Below are 18,258 nucleotides of genomic sequence, written 5' to 3'. Positions count from 1 at the left end.
CCTCAGCAGATTCTGGAGACAGGGACAGCAGTGGAGAGTCCTCGTCGGAGGGCGCAGGACTCTGCCAGCTCAGCTCAGCTGCGCTGCATCTCGACCCTCTGCCTCTGGGTCCATCCGCAAGAGAAGAGGTGATGGATCTCCATGCACAGATGCAGGAGTCTCTGGCAGGTTTTGTCTCCAGGGTCACTGCGAGTGTGGAACGAATGGAGGAGTCCATAGCGACCATGAGCAGAGCCTTTGTCGAGTCATTGGTGCATGAACGGAACACCATGGAAAGGTTGGCAACCTCCATGGAGGAGATAACTCGCCAGCATACGGAAAACATGGTGAGTGCTCATAAGAGAATGACATCTCTTGAGGAGCGTTGGCCATCTGTTGAACAGAGGAACCAGATCTTCATGGAAGTCCTTCTGAGTAGGACTGCCAGTGCAGATACGGGTCCCACTGGCCCCCTAAAGCACAGCAAGGTGCTCTCAAGCCACTTCCAAGCGCTGGCCCCTTCTGGCCTGTGCAGCTTCAGGTGAGTGAGCAGCAGCCTGGTGCTCATCCTGCTGTTCCTGGTTCTGCTGCTGCCACCTCTGCTGTTGGAGATCCTCTAATGCCAGGAAGGGAAGGTACCAAAGGCCTCCCATGCTTCTAGCAGATGCCTCTGAGGAGGTTCTGAGTTAGGGTGGTGAGAGGGGTTTCCCAGGAGCTCACACTGAAGAAGTGTGTGAGGCTCCAACTTTCTGCAGCTGCTCCTAAGGCTTCAAAAAGTTCCCCCAAGCCTTGATCAACAAGGTCCTGCAGCCTGCAAATGCTGCCTCTTTAAATCTCTTCAGCCCTCAGCGACCTGCTGCTGCAAGCAAGCAAGCCAGCTGTTTTCACGCCAGCTCTCATCGGCGGGGTTCCCCGCAGGCGGGTTTCAGGTGGGGAAAGCCCCAAAGTCACAACGGCACGGGAAAAGCTTCCTTAACAAGGTGATCATTGGTGATTAGTGCTCCGATGAGCAGTCCCGCCAGCGGCGGGCGGGACTGAAGCAGGGCGCGTGGAAACGGCGGTCCGAAAGTCGGACGGGGCGGGGAATCAGGCGGGCGGGGGGTCCCGACCCGCTTTTTCCGCGATTTTCGGAAATGAAAAGCATGAAAAGCCGCCCGACAGCTGACCAAAAATCGGGGCCAATGACCGTGCAGAATCCCTGACTCTGCTTGTACCGTAGTGAGGACACAGGAGCCCAGATGCGTCCTGAGAGAGAAGGAGGAATAAACAATAAGAAGGAAGTTTCTCAGCACTCCTCTCAAGCAAACTTTTTGTTGGAGGATAATGCATGCTGCAGGAAAAAATAACCAGCTTATATATAAATAATAACAAGAGAGCACTCAGAAACTGGGACTAATTCTTGGTTTACACCTAAAATTTGAGAGGTCCCTTGATGCCTCAGCAAGATTATCCTGCGCATGCCCAGGCCATTTAAATCAGGAAGACCCAGGTTTGATCCCTGCTCTGTGGGGAATTAGTTGATCCCAACTAGGGGCAGTGATATAGAGAGGATATTATTAGGTGAGGGACGGGAAGCTGGCCAGAGTTCCTGCTCCTGTTTACTGATTAGTAACTCCTGCTCGACGTGTACTTGCATTGATTGAGGACAGAATCAGGTTCAGGTGTGGTGGTGTCATGGTGAATAGCCTGCTAACACTCATTGCCAAGACTTTGCACTTGAATAATGGCCATTTGGGCAAGGCATCAGAGAGCAACTAGCACAAGTGGAACTGTAACCCAGCAAGGAATCACAATTGTATCGACACTGCCATTGGCAAATCATAAGAACATAAGAAGTAGGAGCAGGAGTAGGTCATACGGCCCCTCGGGCCTGCTCCGCCATTCAATAGGATCATGGCTGATCCGAATCTAGACTCACGTCCACTTCCCTGCCCTCTCCCCGTAACCCCTAATTCCCTTGTCTGCTAGGAAACTGTCTATCTCTGTTTTAAATTTATTTAATGTTGCAGCTTCCACAGCTCTCTGGGGTAGCAAATTCCATAGATTTACTACCCTCTGAGTGAAGAAGTTTCTCCTCATCTCAGTTTTGAAAGGGCAGCCTTATTCTAAGATTATGCCCCCTAGTTCTAGTCTCACCCATCAGTGGAAACATCCTCACCGCATCCACCCGATCAAGACCCCTCACAACCTTATATGAATCATTATTCCTTTCCCGACTTTTGTATTTATTTGTCTTTTTAACCTGCGTGTCCCCGAGTCTTACCTTATTTTCCACAGTTATCAGAGGAAAAATTAGCAATTTGAAAACAGAATAGCCATCACACCCATGTCTGCTTATAATTGCAACTGCCTATGCAGGTTACAAATGGGCCTAAGCTCACTGTGAAAGGAGCAATATGTGCATCATGTAAGTATTTTTTAATGGGTGACCATTGGCAATGTGCCTGATGGCAGCAATCATAGTTTTACCCAAAGTATTTTGTGCTCTGATTTGTTTCTTTCTTTTTATTCCTCTTCAATTGTCTCTCTGTTTCCGCCCCCCCCCCCCCACCCCCTTACTGCTCCTCTTGAAGTTGGTGACTTCCTGGCAAGTGGTTCTACACAAACAAGTAACACTTCATTATCTCATCCAAATGCCTAATCTTCCAACATAAGGCTGAACAGTGATGGGCCATTCGACATGAGGGGGAATCACAACTGAGCCAGATCCTGACACCCACACCAGCACCTTTCCAGCTGAGGGCTACTGGACAGCGGTGTGGAGTGGGAATCCCAGCTGACCTTCCCCCGTCACTGCCTCATGAGTGCTAAAAGCAGTTTTTGCAGCTCACTACTGCCCCTCTCAGCATGCACCAGGGGACTAAGCCTGGCATCTTCCTGCTCTATATAACTCAATATCCAATTCACAAAGAAACAAGAAATACAGAGAGAAAATTAACTGGGGCTGGAATTAAAACTGAAATGAGACTTAATTTGTTCATTTCTGTTTCCCACATCCGTTCTAGAAGTCGCAGAAATAATTCAAGTGTTATTTGTAGCCTCATTTCTTCATCTCGAAGCTCAGTTCCATTTCAGCTTTCGTCTTTGTATGAAGTTTAGTTTTAACTTTGAATGTAGTTTGCAAAAATACGATAATTTTAGCGAACAGGTACTTTCCTCATTTTAGTCAACCAAAGCAACACTACTGCCTCCTTGTAATATCTCTGTATTCGCAATGACCTTTTAAATACTGTACAGATAGATCCCCTTAACCAACTGAAACATTGTTTGATGCGTACTCTTCATAAGTAGCTTTGCTGATATAAATTCTTTGTTTTGATTCCAGCGAATAATACAGCAGCATTATCGTATGAAGAGTGCCTATGCTATAGCCTAGTCTCACGCTCATGCCTGGTATTTTGGGTGGATCTAAAATGGACAGAGGTTTGTGAGAAGAGCTGGAAAAATTCCAAAAGCACTCCTGCTTGTTATCACCCCTGTGACTCCAGGCTTCAGCGACAGCCTTGCAATCACAACTGGGCTGAGGCTGTTTGAGTATCTAAACCATATTTTTTTTTCAAAATCAGGAATGTGATGTGTACATTACAGACACAACGGGAAATACTCCCAAAACATTGCACATAACTGCACCAATATACAAAATGGATAACAACGGCTGTGCTGCTCTTCCGTGCCTGAGGGTGAATAAACTTGCCTGTCCCTGTTCATTTATGTAAAGAAAAGCACTGGGGCACACGTCTCAAAGTTCTCAGCAAGGGGCCTATCCAGGAGTTTTGACATGTGGATTGATACCTCTTGGGGATCCAGGCTGTTTGCCAGGCTTGGACCCCTCTGGCGGAGCCCACACATGCCCTTGTGGAGGCAGGCACGTTTCGTCTCACAGGGCGTACAAGCCGCCAATATTACGTCGGGTCCTGACCATGGGGAGCAGCAGCTGAAACGCTTGGCTTAGGGAGTCCCTTCCCCCGGTCAATCATTTGCCTTGTAAGGGCAGATGGAAATTCTGCCCCCTTACAAGTTGTTGAGTCTGTATGTTCCAGTTAATGTTAGGATCAATCACTGGACACAGACAACAAGAATAACTTTTAACAGGTCTTTACTATTCGGAGGTCAGGGCTGAACTGCCCAGCAAATCCTTACACAACACTTATATACCGGTGTGGTCACCACCGGTATTACAGTATACAGCAGCCAAGAGAAAGTAGTACATCTCTTAAAGTAGTTCTCTTAAGGTGGAACAGGTTACATACACCACACAAGTTAAATCGTAAACTCCTGGAAACGCTGGAAAGCCGCAGAACTAGTTCTCCACTGTTTCCCTGGGGGGTTCCGCCGGTCTCCCACCAGAGTTACGCTGGGCGACTGGCGGAAACCTTGAGGAATTTCAGGGCTTGAGTGCCAAGCAAACTAGTTGCCCATGGAGCCTATTGCAGCCAAGCTCCACACCGTCTTAACAAGATATCCATACGCACACATGCACACGTACACCTCCAGCAGAGGTTGCGGGGCAAAAGTCCAGAGTGAGAACACTGGCTAATTTTGTCCACTCTAAGCTGGGTATGCTGAGGCCAAATGGAGTACTCCCAATGCCACCCAACTCAGATCAGCTAACTCAGCACAGACTAGGAATCAACCAAAGATCTTTTTGCTCCAGCTGTTCAATGGATAATCTTGCTGAGCTATCAGGGAGCCTAGAATTTGAGGTTCAAATCAAGGATTAGACCTTGTATCTGAGTGCTGATTTGTTCCCACAGTGTAGGAATCAGAATGTCCATCTTCCCCCTTCACTAAAAGTATCTCCATTCAATAAATGTTAGGTTTCTGGGGGTTTTGATTGTTTAATATGTAACAATTATCAAGACACTGTGAAATAGGAAAGAAATTAGGTAATTTGATTTTAAATGGCTTGAGGCTAAATTAATGGCTAAAGTTTTCCATTGAACAGGATTCAATCTAACTCAAAAGATCACATGGATGACAGATTATGCTGAACAGCAATGAGTATATGTCTACACATGAAAAAGGAACACATAGATTGCCTTCAATGGCTCTTAGGAATGTCAACAGTGGTGCGGAGGACCAAAACTCCATAGGACAGCGTTAAATCTCTCCAGACGTCTCCCTCTCAACCTGCGTGTACCAAAAATTTTGCTGAAAAGAAAAGGCAGAAAGTGCCCGCCTTTAAATAGTGCTCCCCCAGCCCCTTCCCGACTTGAAAATGTTCCCCTCTACCCGTCGTTCCTAGCGGCAGGTGGTAAGGTAGGGGACGTGACTCAATCTCCGGTCTGGGGCGCTACCGGGGCGTTGCACGCTCGAATGACGTCACGATCTGCGGGCACAGAAGTTTGTGGTGGTAGTGTTTAGTGCCAGCGCAAAACAACTGGTTAATTTCACGAGCGGCGCAAAAATCGCCGCGCTCGGGCGCTAAGTTCCTAGCACCCCATTAGCGCCCCCTCCGGAGGCGCTAACAGGAGGTGCTAACCAATCGAATTTTTCCCCCTATATCTTAGTGCTAACAATATGAAAATAAATCTAGTTGCATTTTATTCCCCTAAGAAAAGCTGTTCTTTTTGGAAAATGGCAATAAATGAAGAATGCCTCTACCCCGACTGTGAGCCTGCTATCTTTCAACTTGCTAGGTGAGTCAGATGTGGCCATTCACACTGGCTTCGCTGCAAGCCAATTCCATTCCTGTGACACTGTACTGAACAAAGACAGTTGGCATAGGTTGATCACCACGTTTGTCTGTACACCTGACCCTTGGGGAACATGGAGGCAGGGGAGAGGTGTGCTACTTAAATGCTTAAGAGAAGACCATCTTCAGGGACTGAATTTACTTATAATTTTTTCCACCCCTTTGTTTTGGGTCCTCCTCCCTCCCTCCCCCCCCCTTTCCTTTTGTTTCTCTCTCCCACCTGGCAGCTGTCTCTTACCTGCCAGTACACTTCACACCTAATCTCAGCTGCCTTTTGTCTCCACGGGCCTATTACCATCTTGACTGGCTTCGAATACCTTTTATTGTCTCTTTTTCTTCTTTTGTTCGATCGCAGTCTTGCCTTCGATCTATTTTCTTTTCTTTCCAGTTTTGAAGAAGGGTTTCGACCTGAAACGTCAACTCAAATTTCTCTCCATGGATGTTGCCTGACCTGCTGAGTTTTTCCAGCATTTTCTGTTGTTATACTGAATTTACTTTGTCTGCCAGCTGGTTTCAATGAAACAATTTGCTCATTTCTTAAAGGCAGAATTAGGCTCAAATAGGTGTACTACATGATTTGTGGGATTTCTACACTATCGGGTTTCGTGTTATTATAGTTCAGGAAGAGCAATAATGGATATCCAAATATGATGCTATTGAAGGGTCATTCTGGACATTCTTTTCTAATGTGTTCAGTTAACATTAATTATAATTACTAAAGCCATCGCTGTCACAGGGCTTAAAAAGAGAAAGATCAGCCAGAGTTCCTCCTCCTGATCATTTTTCAGTGACTTCTACTGGGAAGTTCATGTGTGTGGACATTGGGTGAGGGCAGGCTCAGGGTTGGCTATGATGCCCAACATGGAAACATCTTACCAACACTCAGGGCTGAATTTTGCCGGCGCTCAGAGGGCGGGTTCGGAGGCGGGTCAGCTGTCAAAATAGCAAAGATTGACAGCGGATAGGGAACCCGCTGTCAACCCGCCTCCACACATGCCTCCCAGGTGTCGGGTCTGTCGGCGCTGAACAGACCCGGCACCAAGCGGCGGGGGAGGCAATTCACATCATTAAATGGGTGGTTAACATCCAATTAAGTGTTATTTTAAGCCTACATTTCAATTTTACGTGCTCCCCTACGGGTCACCCGCTGCTTGGGGAACACGTCAGCTCAACATGTCGTGAGTGGATTCAGCATTGAATTATCTCGTGACCTGACAGCTGCCAAAGTTGTATTAAAAAATCCCATGTTACAGCTGTTCACTTTCAAAGCTCAGAAACTGTTGGTTCCTGCATTTGGAAGACATATTGAGCTTTCTGCAGCTTGCAAGTGTTTAGAGCCAACTCGCTATCCAGTGCCACCTGATTGGAACAACCTCTCTCACCATTGACAGATCGCTTCTGTCATCTCAACCTCACCTGCCATCTATTCCATCAGCATCGTTGCCCTTGAAAATATCTCACCTTGGTCCTCAGAATCCCACCACGATCAGCCCCAACACCAGCATCACCAGGCACACCAGCAGCAACAACAACAACACCAACCTTCTCTGCAATCAACTGATGCTGCACAGGACCCAAGGCATCAGCACCCAACCACATTGCTGCCCGGGACGCCAGGGATGGCCTCACCATGGCCAGATTTACTTCCCTTGACGCTGTACACCCTGGATGCCACATGATGCACCAGGTTGGCACCACCCCACACCAATACCTTAAAGCATCCCTACAATGCCAAAGCCATTCCTTTCACACTAGTCACCATTGCGGGAGGGTGGGAGGGTACTCTTATATCTCACCATTCACTACAACTCACTAAGCCAATTCCAAAGGTGCATACAAGAACGCATATTGCTGAAAATAAAGGTTTCAATGTTTGACAGCACATTACTAGAAACTTCACATGAATATTGGCTAAACCACCCAAGTGCCTACCCTTGTGTGTTGTTAGTTGGTATGCTTGCAATAGGATGAGGGTGAGTGTGAGGGATGGCTAGTGAGATGGGGAAGTGATAATGTAGATAGAGAGGGACGGGTGGAGGTGCAAGGTAAGTTGGTGTGAGTAAAGGTGTGCAAGAGTAGGGTAGGGAAGGCAGAGTGATGGGGATGTGTTGAGTGGCACAGCAGGATGAGGTTGAATGTGGCTTGGCAGTAACGTTTCATGATCTACTGCGATCATTGAAAGGCTTGCACCACTGCAGCCTGGTCCTCCTGACGACATCCCTGCTTGTGCCCTCCTGTGCAATGTGCAACCAGGCTGCGTTGATCTCCTGGGGAGGTCTCTTCCACCCATGGGAGAGCCTGGGTGCAGCCGTGCACATTTGTGCAGTGTTTGCAGCACCTCAATGCTGTAGAACACTATTTGCGCATGGTCCCTTTAAGGAAACCGACTGATGATGCGTCATCAAATGATGTCATCAGACCCGCTTCCTTTTAATTGGCCGGGAACCTCGCTGGGTGGGCTTAACAAGCCCAATTAACGTAAAATCACTTGGAGAGTGCAGGCTGCAGTAGGCAGTGGGCTGGGACCGTGGCACTGACCCCGGCTGCTCCAGACCCGCCTCAGTAGGCGAAATCGCGGTGTCCAGTGTCTAGGCTCAGTTGTGAAAAATGGAGACTTAGGCAAGGTACTGAAGGGCCGCTGGTAACTTCCTGAGTCAGTAGGGATGGAAAGGAATTGGTTTCTCTTTAGTAAAATGAAAGACACAAATTAACGAATTTTCCTTTCCACTGTACCCATATCAGTCCTTTTTTGTAAAATTAATTAGTCTGGAATTAGTTTTGATATTCTAGATCTTCCATTTACCTAATGTATTTTGCTGATTTAACACTACGCTTAACTTTTTCACTGTTTAATTTTTAAACAAACCAGTCACGTTATAATGGGTCAGTTAAAGCAATACCGTCAGCATTTGGTTCAGGGTGCGTTGCTCCAATTCTAGCTTCTTTATCTGATCATGGGCCTCCCGCGTCTTTCTGTGTTCTGCAGCCAGCTGATGATTGAAACTTTTACCTTTTAACTCCAGAATTTTCTCCAAGTCCTAAAGACACAGTGAAAAAAATAAGCACCTGCAGGAAAATCATGGGACAATTGCCATTGAAGACCACACTTTGTGTTCATACATCCCTTCCTTTCCTGAAGATGCAGACTCATCAAGTGGAATGATTCCACAGGCACCAGCAACCCTTCGATACTGTGGCCAATTGAGCTGTCCATGAGCACAGTGTAAAAGATGGGCTATTCCACCACGGGGGCATCACAACCAAAGGCCTCACAACTGAACCCAAACCTGTCTTCACCCGCTGTCCATATATGCACCTTTTCCAGTAGCAGCTACTGCATGCCAATCAGGAGCTGGAAACCTGGTCAATTTCTTCTCCTTCCCAAGACCAAATGATCAGACTAATTTTAGTGCCCACATCGATGTCCCACCTGCGATCAGCCAACTCAGTACAGACCAGGAATTGAACCTGGATCTATCTAATCTCACAACGTCTATCTCTGGTGCTGCCGATTGGCAAGGTAGTGACTGTAGGAAGTGCTATGCGTGGCACGATTGCTTAGAATGCACTGTCACGGTTGAGTGCGTGTAAGATGACAAAGTCTCTTGGTACCAAGGTTACCTGCAATTGAAAACTTTCCGAGAAAAAATAAATGACTATATAAACCTCAACGATATAAATAAAAAGCACAGAAACCTATCTACCTGTTGAAACTGGTAGTGTTCAGAACCACACCTGGTGGAGAGGTGACACACAGGACTCTTTTAAGGTGAGCTCCTTGTAACAACAGATTCAGAAACATATCAGATATATTTTCGATGTGGTGGGAGAAGGGAAGGAGGAAGGGGGGCCGGTTAGGGACTAAATTGAATGAAACTGAATCACACTCATATATCTGGGGGTTTCATCCTCTAACTAAGATGTAAATCCAGTTCCTAATTACCTTTCCATATGTAGACACTGATCAGGATCTATCCCCACACCCTGCAGTCCGGAAGCTATGGAAAGGTTTGTACTCTGTAAAATGATCCCTTGGAGGTGTTAGGGGAAGGTAAATTACTATATATAAGAATATAAAATTGTGGAGTAAAAAGGGTTTCGGTACTTTTCCGCTAGAGCACTAGTTTCACTTCAGGGACCAAATCCAGCCCAGATTGATGAGATGAAAGTCTCCACGAGGCTGTACGAGTCCTGAACAAAATGCATTTGGCCAATCTCAAACCTGTTGATGGTTCGCAACAAATAATCTGCCACCCGTTTGGCAACCTTACTAAGAGGGGCATATTTTCTTGTGATTGATGCGAGTTTCAATAGGGGAAACCCATCTTGCGTTCGTACCTACTTTATCAATACAATCAGTGAACAATGGAAAATATATGCACCAAAAGAAGCCATCAGGATGGATGGTGTGGGAAATGGAAAAATTCACTGGGGCACAATGAGTTGCTCTTGTGAGGCTGGGGGTAGTGCAGAAGCAGCTTTACTGTTCATATAATTTGTGCTATACAATGACCTGGAAGTGCTTGATACAATTAATTTCAAGATATTAAGGGGAACAGATAAGGTAGATAGAGAGAAACTATTTACGCTAGTTGGGGAGTCTAGGACTAGGGGGCATAGTTTAAAAATTAGAGCCAATCCTTTCAGGAGTGAAATTAGGAAACACTTCTACACACAAAGGGTAATAGAAGTTTGGAACTCTCTTCTGCAAATGGCAATTGATGCTAGATCAATTGTTAATTTTAAATCTGAGATTGATGGCTTTTTGTTAATCAAAGGTATTAAGGGATATGGAGCAAAAGCGGGTATATGGAGTTTGGTCGCAGATCAGCCATGATCTCATTGAATGGCGGAACAGGCTCGAGGGGCTGAATGGCCTCCTCCTGTTCCTATGTTCCTAATAGGAACAAAATAAAATTACAAAGTATTTCAATCTATAGCATTGTAATTGCTGAGCTTAAGAAGCGCCGAAACTTATCCCATTTTATTTTTTTAAATTGCTGGTCCAAGGTGGAAAAAACTGGATATCTAATTATTATTATGGCAAATGTGATTTTCTGTTGCTTCAGCACACACAGCAATATAGGCATTGATTTATTTTACAAAACAGTACAGCCTCAGTTGTTCAAATACATATGGCCCCAATTTTAACTCCAGGTGGATTCCTCGCTCAGGCCTGAGTTAAAATTACAGTCGGGTCTCAATGATGTCATTGGGCCGCAACATGCATATGTAAAGAAAGACACTGTGGGCTCTGGGCGCGCGTCCTTGCTGCCTGCTCAGGAGATCAGGTTAAAATTGCAGATGTTGCGATCATGACGGCTTTCGGACAGGTAAGAGCCAGGGCAATTTTAACTGCCCACCTGCCAGGTTTCTGCTGAGCGAGTAGGGTTAAAATCGCCCACAATGGGTCAGAAAGGGTATTTATTACCCTGTTAAATTCATAACTAACCCAGCATCCGTAGTGGGCACAGATCTGCATCTCATCACTCGGTGGGGCAGCGTCTTAGTGCAGTACTTGTGAGTGGCCCTCTAGCAAGGCTTTGCTTTGGTCTGTCTTGAAGTAGTGGTGCAGGGAAAGGTCACAAAAATGCAAGATTCTTATGTAAACATGTAGGTTAAAAGTTACAGTCTTGACTGCCCCATCAGGGGAGAAGTCAAGTGTAGCTAAGGTGGTATCTGGCAGGAAACAAATAGAGGATGAATCACCCTAGACCACTGTCATACACTTCTTAACATCCTCTTACTGTTCTGCATTGTCTTGGGGTCTGTGAACAGATTGATAGTCCATTCTCTCAATATAGGGATAATAGATGTGTAATGCAGGAGGGATTAAAGAAGAATAAATAATCAAGTGTTCAGAGATTTAAAAAAACTTTAAAAAGCTCAAAGGGGTAAAACTGAATTTTGTTCAGATCTCCGTTTCTGCCTCTACTTGCAACTCCGATCACATCATTTTATGCCCCATAAATTGATTTCATTTATTGTCTGATCAACCAGAAGGTGAAGTGCTCTTCACCGTGAGATCGAAAAGCAAACAGGCAACAACAACAACTTGTATTTATATAGCGCCTTTAAAGTAGTAAAACATCCCAAGGCACTTCACAGGAGTATTATAAGAAAGAAAATTTGACACCGAGCCACATAAGGAGAAATTAGGGCAGGTGACCAAAAGCTTGGTCAAAGAGGTAGGTTTTAAGGAGCATCTTAAAGGAGGAAAGAGAGGTAGCGAGGCGGAGAGGTTGTGGTAAACCACTGTTATACCTGTCTGTATGTGTATGTGTATTCCACTAGGTACAGGTCTGGACATGCCTCGGCTGACTCCTCCCACTATTCCAGGTATATAAGTGACTACCTCCCAGTCCCTTAGTATTCTGGACGGGTCGACCACTCGAGACTAGACCTTCATTCTTTAGTTAATAAAAGCCTGGTTGTTACTCGCTTAACCTCAGTCTTTTGAGTAATTGATGGCGCATCAGAGGTTTAGGCAGAGAATTCCAGAGCTTAGGGCCTAGGCAACAGAAGGCACGGCCACCAATGGTTGAGCGATTATATTCAGGGCTGCTCAAGAGGGCAGAATTAGAGGAGCGCAGATATCTCGGGGGGTTGTGGGGCTGAAGGAGATTACAGAGATAGGGAGGGGCGAGGCCACGGAGGGATTTGAAAACAAGGATGAGAATTTTGAAATTGAGGCGTTGCTTAACCGGAAGCCAATGTAGGTCAGCGAGCACAGGGGAGATGGGTGAATGGGACTTGGTGCGAGTTAGGACACGGGCAGCAGAGTTTTGGATGACCTCAAATTTGCATAGGGTAGAATGTGGGAGGCCAGCCAGGAGTGCGTTGGAATAGTCAAGTCTAGAGGTAACAAAGGCATGGATGAGGGTTTCAGCAGCGGATGAGCTGAGGCAAGGGCGGAGACCAGCAATGTTACGGAGGTGGAATTAGGCGGTCTTTGTTATGCTGCGGATATGTGGTCGGAAGCTCATTTTAGGGTCAAATATAACACCAAGGTTGCGAACAGTGTGGTTCAGCCTCAGACAGATGTTAGAGAGAGGGATGGAGTCAGTGGCTAGGCAACGGAGTTTGTGGCGGGGGCCGCAAACAATGGCTTCGGTCTTCCCAATAGTTAGTTGGAGAAAATTTCTGCTCATCCAGAACTGGATGTCGGACAAGCAGTCTGACAATTCAGAGACTGTGGAGGGGTCGAGAGAAGTGGTAGTGAGGTAGAGCTGGGTGTCATCAGCGTACATGTGGAAACTGATGCTGTGTTTTCGGATGATGTCGCCAAGGGGCAACATGTAGATGAGAAATAGGAGGGGGCCAAGGATAGATCCTTGGGGGACACCAGAGCTAATGATGCGGGAGCGGGAAGAAAAGCCATTGCAGGTGATTCTCTGGCTACGATTAGATAGATAAGAATGGATCCAGGCAAGTGCAGTCCCACCCAGCTGGACGACGGTGGAGAGGTGTTGGAGAAGGATGGAGTGGTCAACCATGTCAAAGGCTGCAGACAAGTCAAGAAGGACGAGGAGGGATAGTTTACATTTGTCACAGTCACAAAGGATGTCATTTGTGACTTTGATGAGAGCCATTTCGGTACTGTGGCAAGGGCGGAAACCTGATTGGAGGGATTCAAACATGGAATTGCGGGAAAGATGGGCACGGATTTGGGAGGCGACAACATGTTCAAGGACTTTGGAGAGTAAAAGGAGTTTGGAGATGGGCCGGTAGTTTTCAAGGATGGAGGGGTCAAGGGTTGTTTTTTTGAGGAGAGGGGTGATAACGGCAGATTTGAGGGAGAGGGGGACAGTACCTGAGGAGAGAGAACCATTAACAATGTCAGTTAACATGGGAGCCAGGAAAGGAAGTTGGGTGGTCAGCAGTTTGGTGGGAATTGGGTCGAGGGAGCAGGAAGTGGGTCTCATGGACAAGATGAGTGCAGAGCGGTCATATGGGGAGATCGGAGAGAAACTGGAGAAAGACGTGAGTTCAGGGCTAGGGCAGGGGGGAACCTTAGAGGAAGTTTCGCCCGGTGGCAGAGGCAGCTGAACGGATGGTCTCAATCTTAGAAACAAGAAGTCCATGAGCTCCTCACACTTGTTGTTGGAGGTGAGGGTAGAGGAGGTAGGGGAGAGGGGTTTAAGAAGACGTTTAGCAGTAGAGAATAGGAGGCGGGGATTATCTTTGCATTCCAGATTGATTCTGGAATAGTGAGCAATTTTGGCAGACGAAAGCAGGACCCGATAATGCTTTATGTGGTCCAGCCAGATCTGGCAGTGAATGGCTAAACCAGTTGTCCACCATATCCGTTCAAAACTGCATCCCTTGGACTTAAGGGAGTGGAGATGAGGGCCGTACCAGGGGAGTGGCCAGGGTGAGAGAGTGTAAATGTTTTAATAGGGACTAGGGCATCAAATATGGTGGTGAGGGTGTGGTGGAGCAGATCGGTAGCTGCAGAAATGTCATGGTGAATGGAGGGCCAAAGGCCAGACAGTTGGGATTTCATAAGTGCAGTTGTAAGAGAGATGGGAGAGAGCTTTTTCCAGGGGCGGACACAGAAGGAAGTAGGGTTGGGGGGCGAAGGGGGATGTGGGTGGAGAGCGATACGAGTGTTCAGAAATGGCCTTATCTGCATTGACACGATGGGAGTAGTGAGGCCATGAGAGATGGCAATGTCGAGGGGTTGGCCGTGAATATGGTTTGGAGACTTTACATTGAGGGAGAGATTAAGGGAGGATCGAAGGGCAGTGAACTCAGAGGAGAGAGAGCATGATGAATTGAGATGGAGGTTGAAATCACCGAGAACGAAAAGTTGTTCGGTGCAGAGGCTGAGGGAGTAAAGCAGTGAAGATCTCTCGGTAATAAAATTTTTATTGTACTTGGGTGGGCGGTAGATGAGAGGTGAGAGGGGTGGAATAAGGTGAGAGGCTCAAAGGAGGAGAAAGTGCTGGAGGAGTAGGGGGACAGACCAAGGTGTGCCATCATAATTTGTGATTTATCATTTTCCTGTCCATCAAAGTTAATTGCTTTTTCTACCTTTCTGAAAGCATGTGATGTCTGAACATTCTACCTGCGAGCACATTGCTGCTTTGGGAGATCAAGTTCATTTGATCCAAAAGTTGTTTAACCTCTTGACCTCACTTTTGTGGTGTATGTGCCTTTAAGAGCCCCTGTGTACTGTAATGCCGGTAGTGGCCACTCGGGCTATATAAGCCTGTATAGTGTCTTGTATCTGTTAGTTCACCTCCAGACTTTGTCCAGTAAACACCTGTAAACTAACTCCTGCATTCCGTGTCTTCATTAACACACGGATACAACAGTGGCGACGAATTGGAAATGGACTTACCTGCAATTCGGCGGCACCTCAAGGAGATCGATTCCACAGACGAAGGAAGAAGAAAAAAAAAAAAAACTGTGGTTTCACCAGCTAGCCGGGCTGGTGGCAGGTACTGCAATAATCCTTCCTGGGCGGCGGGCTGGGGCTCGATCGGCTGGCTGTACAGCGGGGCCAAGCAGTGAAGGCGCAGGCAAACAAAGACGAAGGGTGGAGCACTCGGGAGACGGCCAGCTCTGCAAAGCAGGTTGGCGTTCGGACCACGCAGAGGGCGGGGAAAGTCCCAGAGAGTCCGGCGGGAACAAGTCTCCGACTATTAAAAATATTTGTATAAATAAAAACCGCGGAGAACAGCATTGTCAGCAGCAACAGCGGCGGGAAAACGCGGGAAGCGCCATTTTTTTCAGCAAGTAAGAAAGGAAAGTGCGGGAGGCGCCATTTTTTTTTCAGGATGCCTAAGACTGGCAATATTACTGCTTTCGATAATGGTGTAGAGAATTGGGCCACATATGTGGAAAGAGTGGAAGTATATTGCACAGCGAATGAAATAAAGGATGATAAAAAGGCATTGGTACTTCTAAATCTAATGGGCGCAAGGACATACAGGCTGTTACGAAACTTAATCACTCCAGCCAAACCGATGGACAAGAATTTTAAGGAGATTGTTGATACCCTACACTGCCAATTCGGGGCAGGACTGGCAGATTCTCTTCGAGACAAATTTGTCTGCGGTCTCCTAAGTGAAGGAACACAGAAAAGGCTGCTTTCTGAGAAAGATTTGACACTGGACAAGGCTTTCAGTATGGCTGTTTCATACGAAGCAGCCACAAGAGGAGCTGCAGAGATACAGCAAAAGACACAGGACTTTGGCACCCATGAAATGACACAGGGTTTCGAGAGATGTTATCGCTGCGGCAGATCCACCCATGACCGGAGGGACTGCTGGTTCAAGGACAAAGCATGCAGGCAATGCGGAAAGATGGGACACATTACACGTGTATGCCGATCTGGAAACAAAAAATCCACTGACAGAAAAAAAATCAATAAGGAAAAGTACAGAAAGGTACAAATGATGACGGACAGTAGCTCCGAAGACCAGAAGAGTGATAGAGACTCCGGAAAGACACATCCATTATCTTGAAAACATATACGGGGCAAAAAGTATACCCCAAAGGGAAAATAAAGGTGCCTGTTGTATACAACGGCAAGGAAATACAGAAGTTGTATTTATACGTTCTACAAGATGGTGGTCCACCGCTGTTGGGACGTGAATGGATCAGGAAGATACGTTTAGACTGGCACTCCATTCAGGCACTGACGGTGACCAGTAAGAAAAAAAATTATGATGACATCATACCTGAACGATTAAAAGACATCTTGGCCAACGCCAAAGAAGTGTTCCAACAGGAACTAGGAACCTTGAAAGGCGTCACCGCCTCAATAAAGGTGGAAGATGCGGCAATTCCCAAGTTTTTTAAGGCAAGGCCGGTGCCATACGCAATTCGTCCAGCAGTCGAGGCAGAGCTGGAGAATTTGGAAAAGACAGGCGTGTTATCCAAGATAGATTGGAGCGAGTGGGCAACACCCATCATCCCGGTCATGAAGAAAACGTTAAATAATGATAAATCTGAAGAACAGAGAAAAATTCGCATCTGTGGGGACTTCAAGGTGACTGTAAACCCAGTCCTTCACACGGTACAGTATCCTCTTCCGAGGATAGAAGATATTTTCGCCTCACTATCCGGAGGGAAACGTTTCACAAAAATTGACTTGGCACAGGCATATCTACAGATGGAGGTTGAGGAGGCCTCTAAAAAGTATCTCACAATAAACACACACAAAGGCCTGTACCAGTACAATCGACTGGTTTTTGGAATAGCATCAGCTCCAGCTATCTGGCAAAGAGCTATGGAACAAGTCCTGCAAGGGATTCCTGGGACTCAATGCTACCTAGACGACATCCTTGTAACAGGAGAAAACGACAACGAACACCATGCCAATTTGGAGAAAGTGCTCACTAGGCTGAGAGAACGGGGCCTACGAGCAAACCGCCCCAAGTGCGAAATTTTCCAGAAACAAGTATATTGTGGCCACATAATTAATGAAGAAGGGTTGCATAAGTCCCCTGAGAAAATTGAAGCGGTCATAAAAGCACCAGCACCTGAAAATGTCTCACAATTAAGGTCGTTCCTGGGATTGATAAATTACTATCATAAATTTTTACCGAACTTGTCAACTGTTCTGCACCCTCTTAACGAACTGCTACAAACGGGAGTAATTTGGGAATGGAGCGAGGACTGTAAATGTGCCTTCCTTAAATGTAAAGGCTTGATCACGTCCAAGGAAGTTTTGGCTCATTACAACCCATCACTGCCAATCAGACTGGCATGCGATGCATCCCCTTACGGCGTAGGAGCGGTATTATCACATAGATTCCCTGATGGCTCAGAACAGCCGATAGCTTTTGCGTCACGCTCATTGAACTCAGCTGAGCGTAACTATGCCCAGATCGACAGAGAAGCACTCAGCCTGGTATGGGGAGTGAAGAAATTCAACCATTACCTACATGGACAAAAATTTACCTTGTTGACTGACCATCAACCCCTCGTCTCCATATTCAACCCTAAAAAGGGCGTTCCCATTATGACAGCACAAAGGCTACAGAGGTGGTCCCTTTTCCTAGGGGCACACCAATATGACATAGAATACAAAGGATCAAAACAGCATGGAAATGCTGACGGTTTATCGCGTCTACCATTGCCAACGGTAGAAGAGGCACCTACAGTGGACCCAGTGGAAATGTTCCACTCTACCATAGTAGAATGTCTACCAGTAACAAATTCTGCCATTGAAAAGGAAACGAGAAATGACCCGACTCTCTCACGAGTCTACGATTTAACGGTGAAGGGATGGCCAGCACATGGCGAACCACTGATGCCAGCATTCTCGCAAAGAAGAGAACAGCTGTCAGTGTGCCGAGGAACCTTGATGTGTGGATCCAGAGTGGTGATTCCACCCAAACTCCAGGATAAAGTGCTAAAGGAGCTTCACGAGGGGCATCTGGGTGGAGTGAAAATGAAGAACCTAGCCAGAGCGTTTGTGTGGTGGCCAGGTATCGATGGAGACATCGAAGAAATGACCAAGAGCTGTCTAGGATGCCAGAAGGTCCAAAACGCCCCACCACAAGCCCCTCTACATCCATGGGAGTGGCCCTCATCTCCATGGCAAAGGGTACACATCGACTTTGCTG

General features: G+C 46.7%; 1 protein-coding gene across 3 annotated transcripts in view; it reads right to left on the bottom strand.

Moving 5' to 3' along the window:
* Nucleotides 1-18,258, bottom strand: part of LOC147107822 (lebercilin-like protein) — a 140,989-nt gene that overhangs the window by 66,735 nt on the left and 55,996 nt on the right. For 2 of the 3 annotated variants that reach the window (XM_086007149.1, XM_086007148.1), the window contains exon 4: nt 8,575-8,712. The exons of the other annotated variant lie outside the window; for it this stretch is intronic. In XM_086007149.1, the coding sequence (XP_085863275.1) occupies nt 8,575-8,712 (138 nt within the window). The remainder of the gene's footprint in view (nt 1-8,574; nt 8,713-18,258) is intronic. 3 annotated transcript variants of the gene reach the window in all.

This window comes from Somniosus microcephalus, chromosome 14 (genome assembly GCF_052327205.1).
Source record: "Somniosus microcephalus isolate GS21.2 chromosome 14, FLI_Smic_1.0, whole genome shotgun sequence".
NCBI classification, from domain to species: Eukaryota; Metazoa; Chordata; class Chondrichthyes; order Squaliformes; family Somniosidae; genus Somniosus; species Somniosus microcephalus.
Note: the sequence above shows the minus strand (reverse complement) of the source record. Positions and strands in the feature narration are given on the sequence as shown.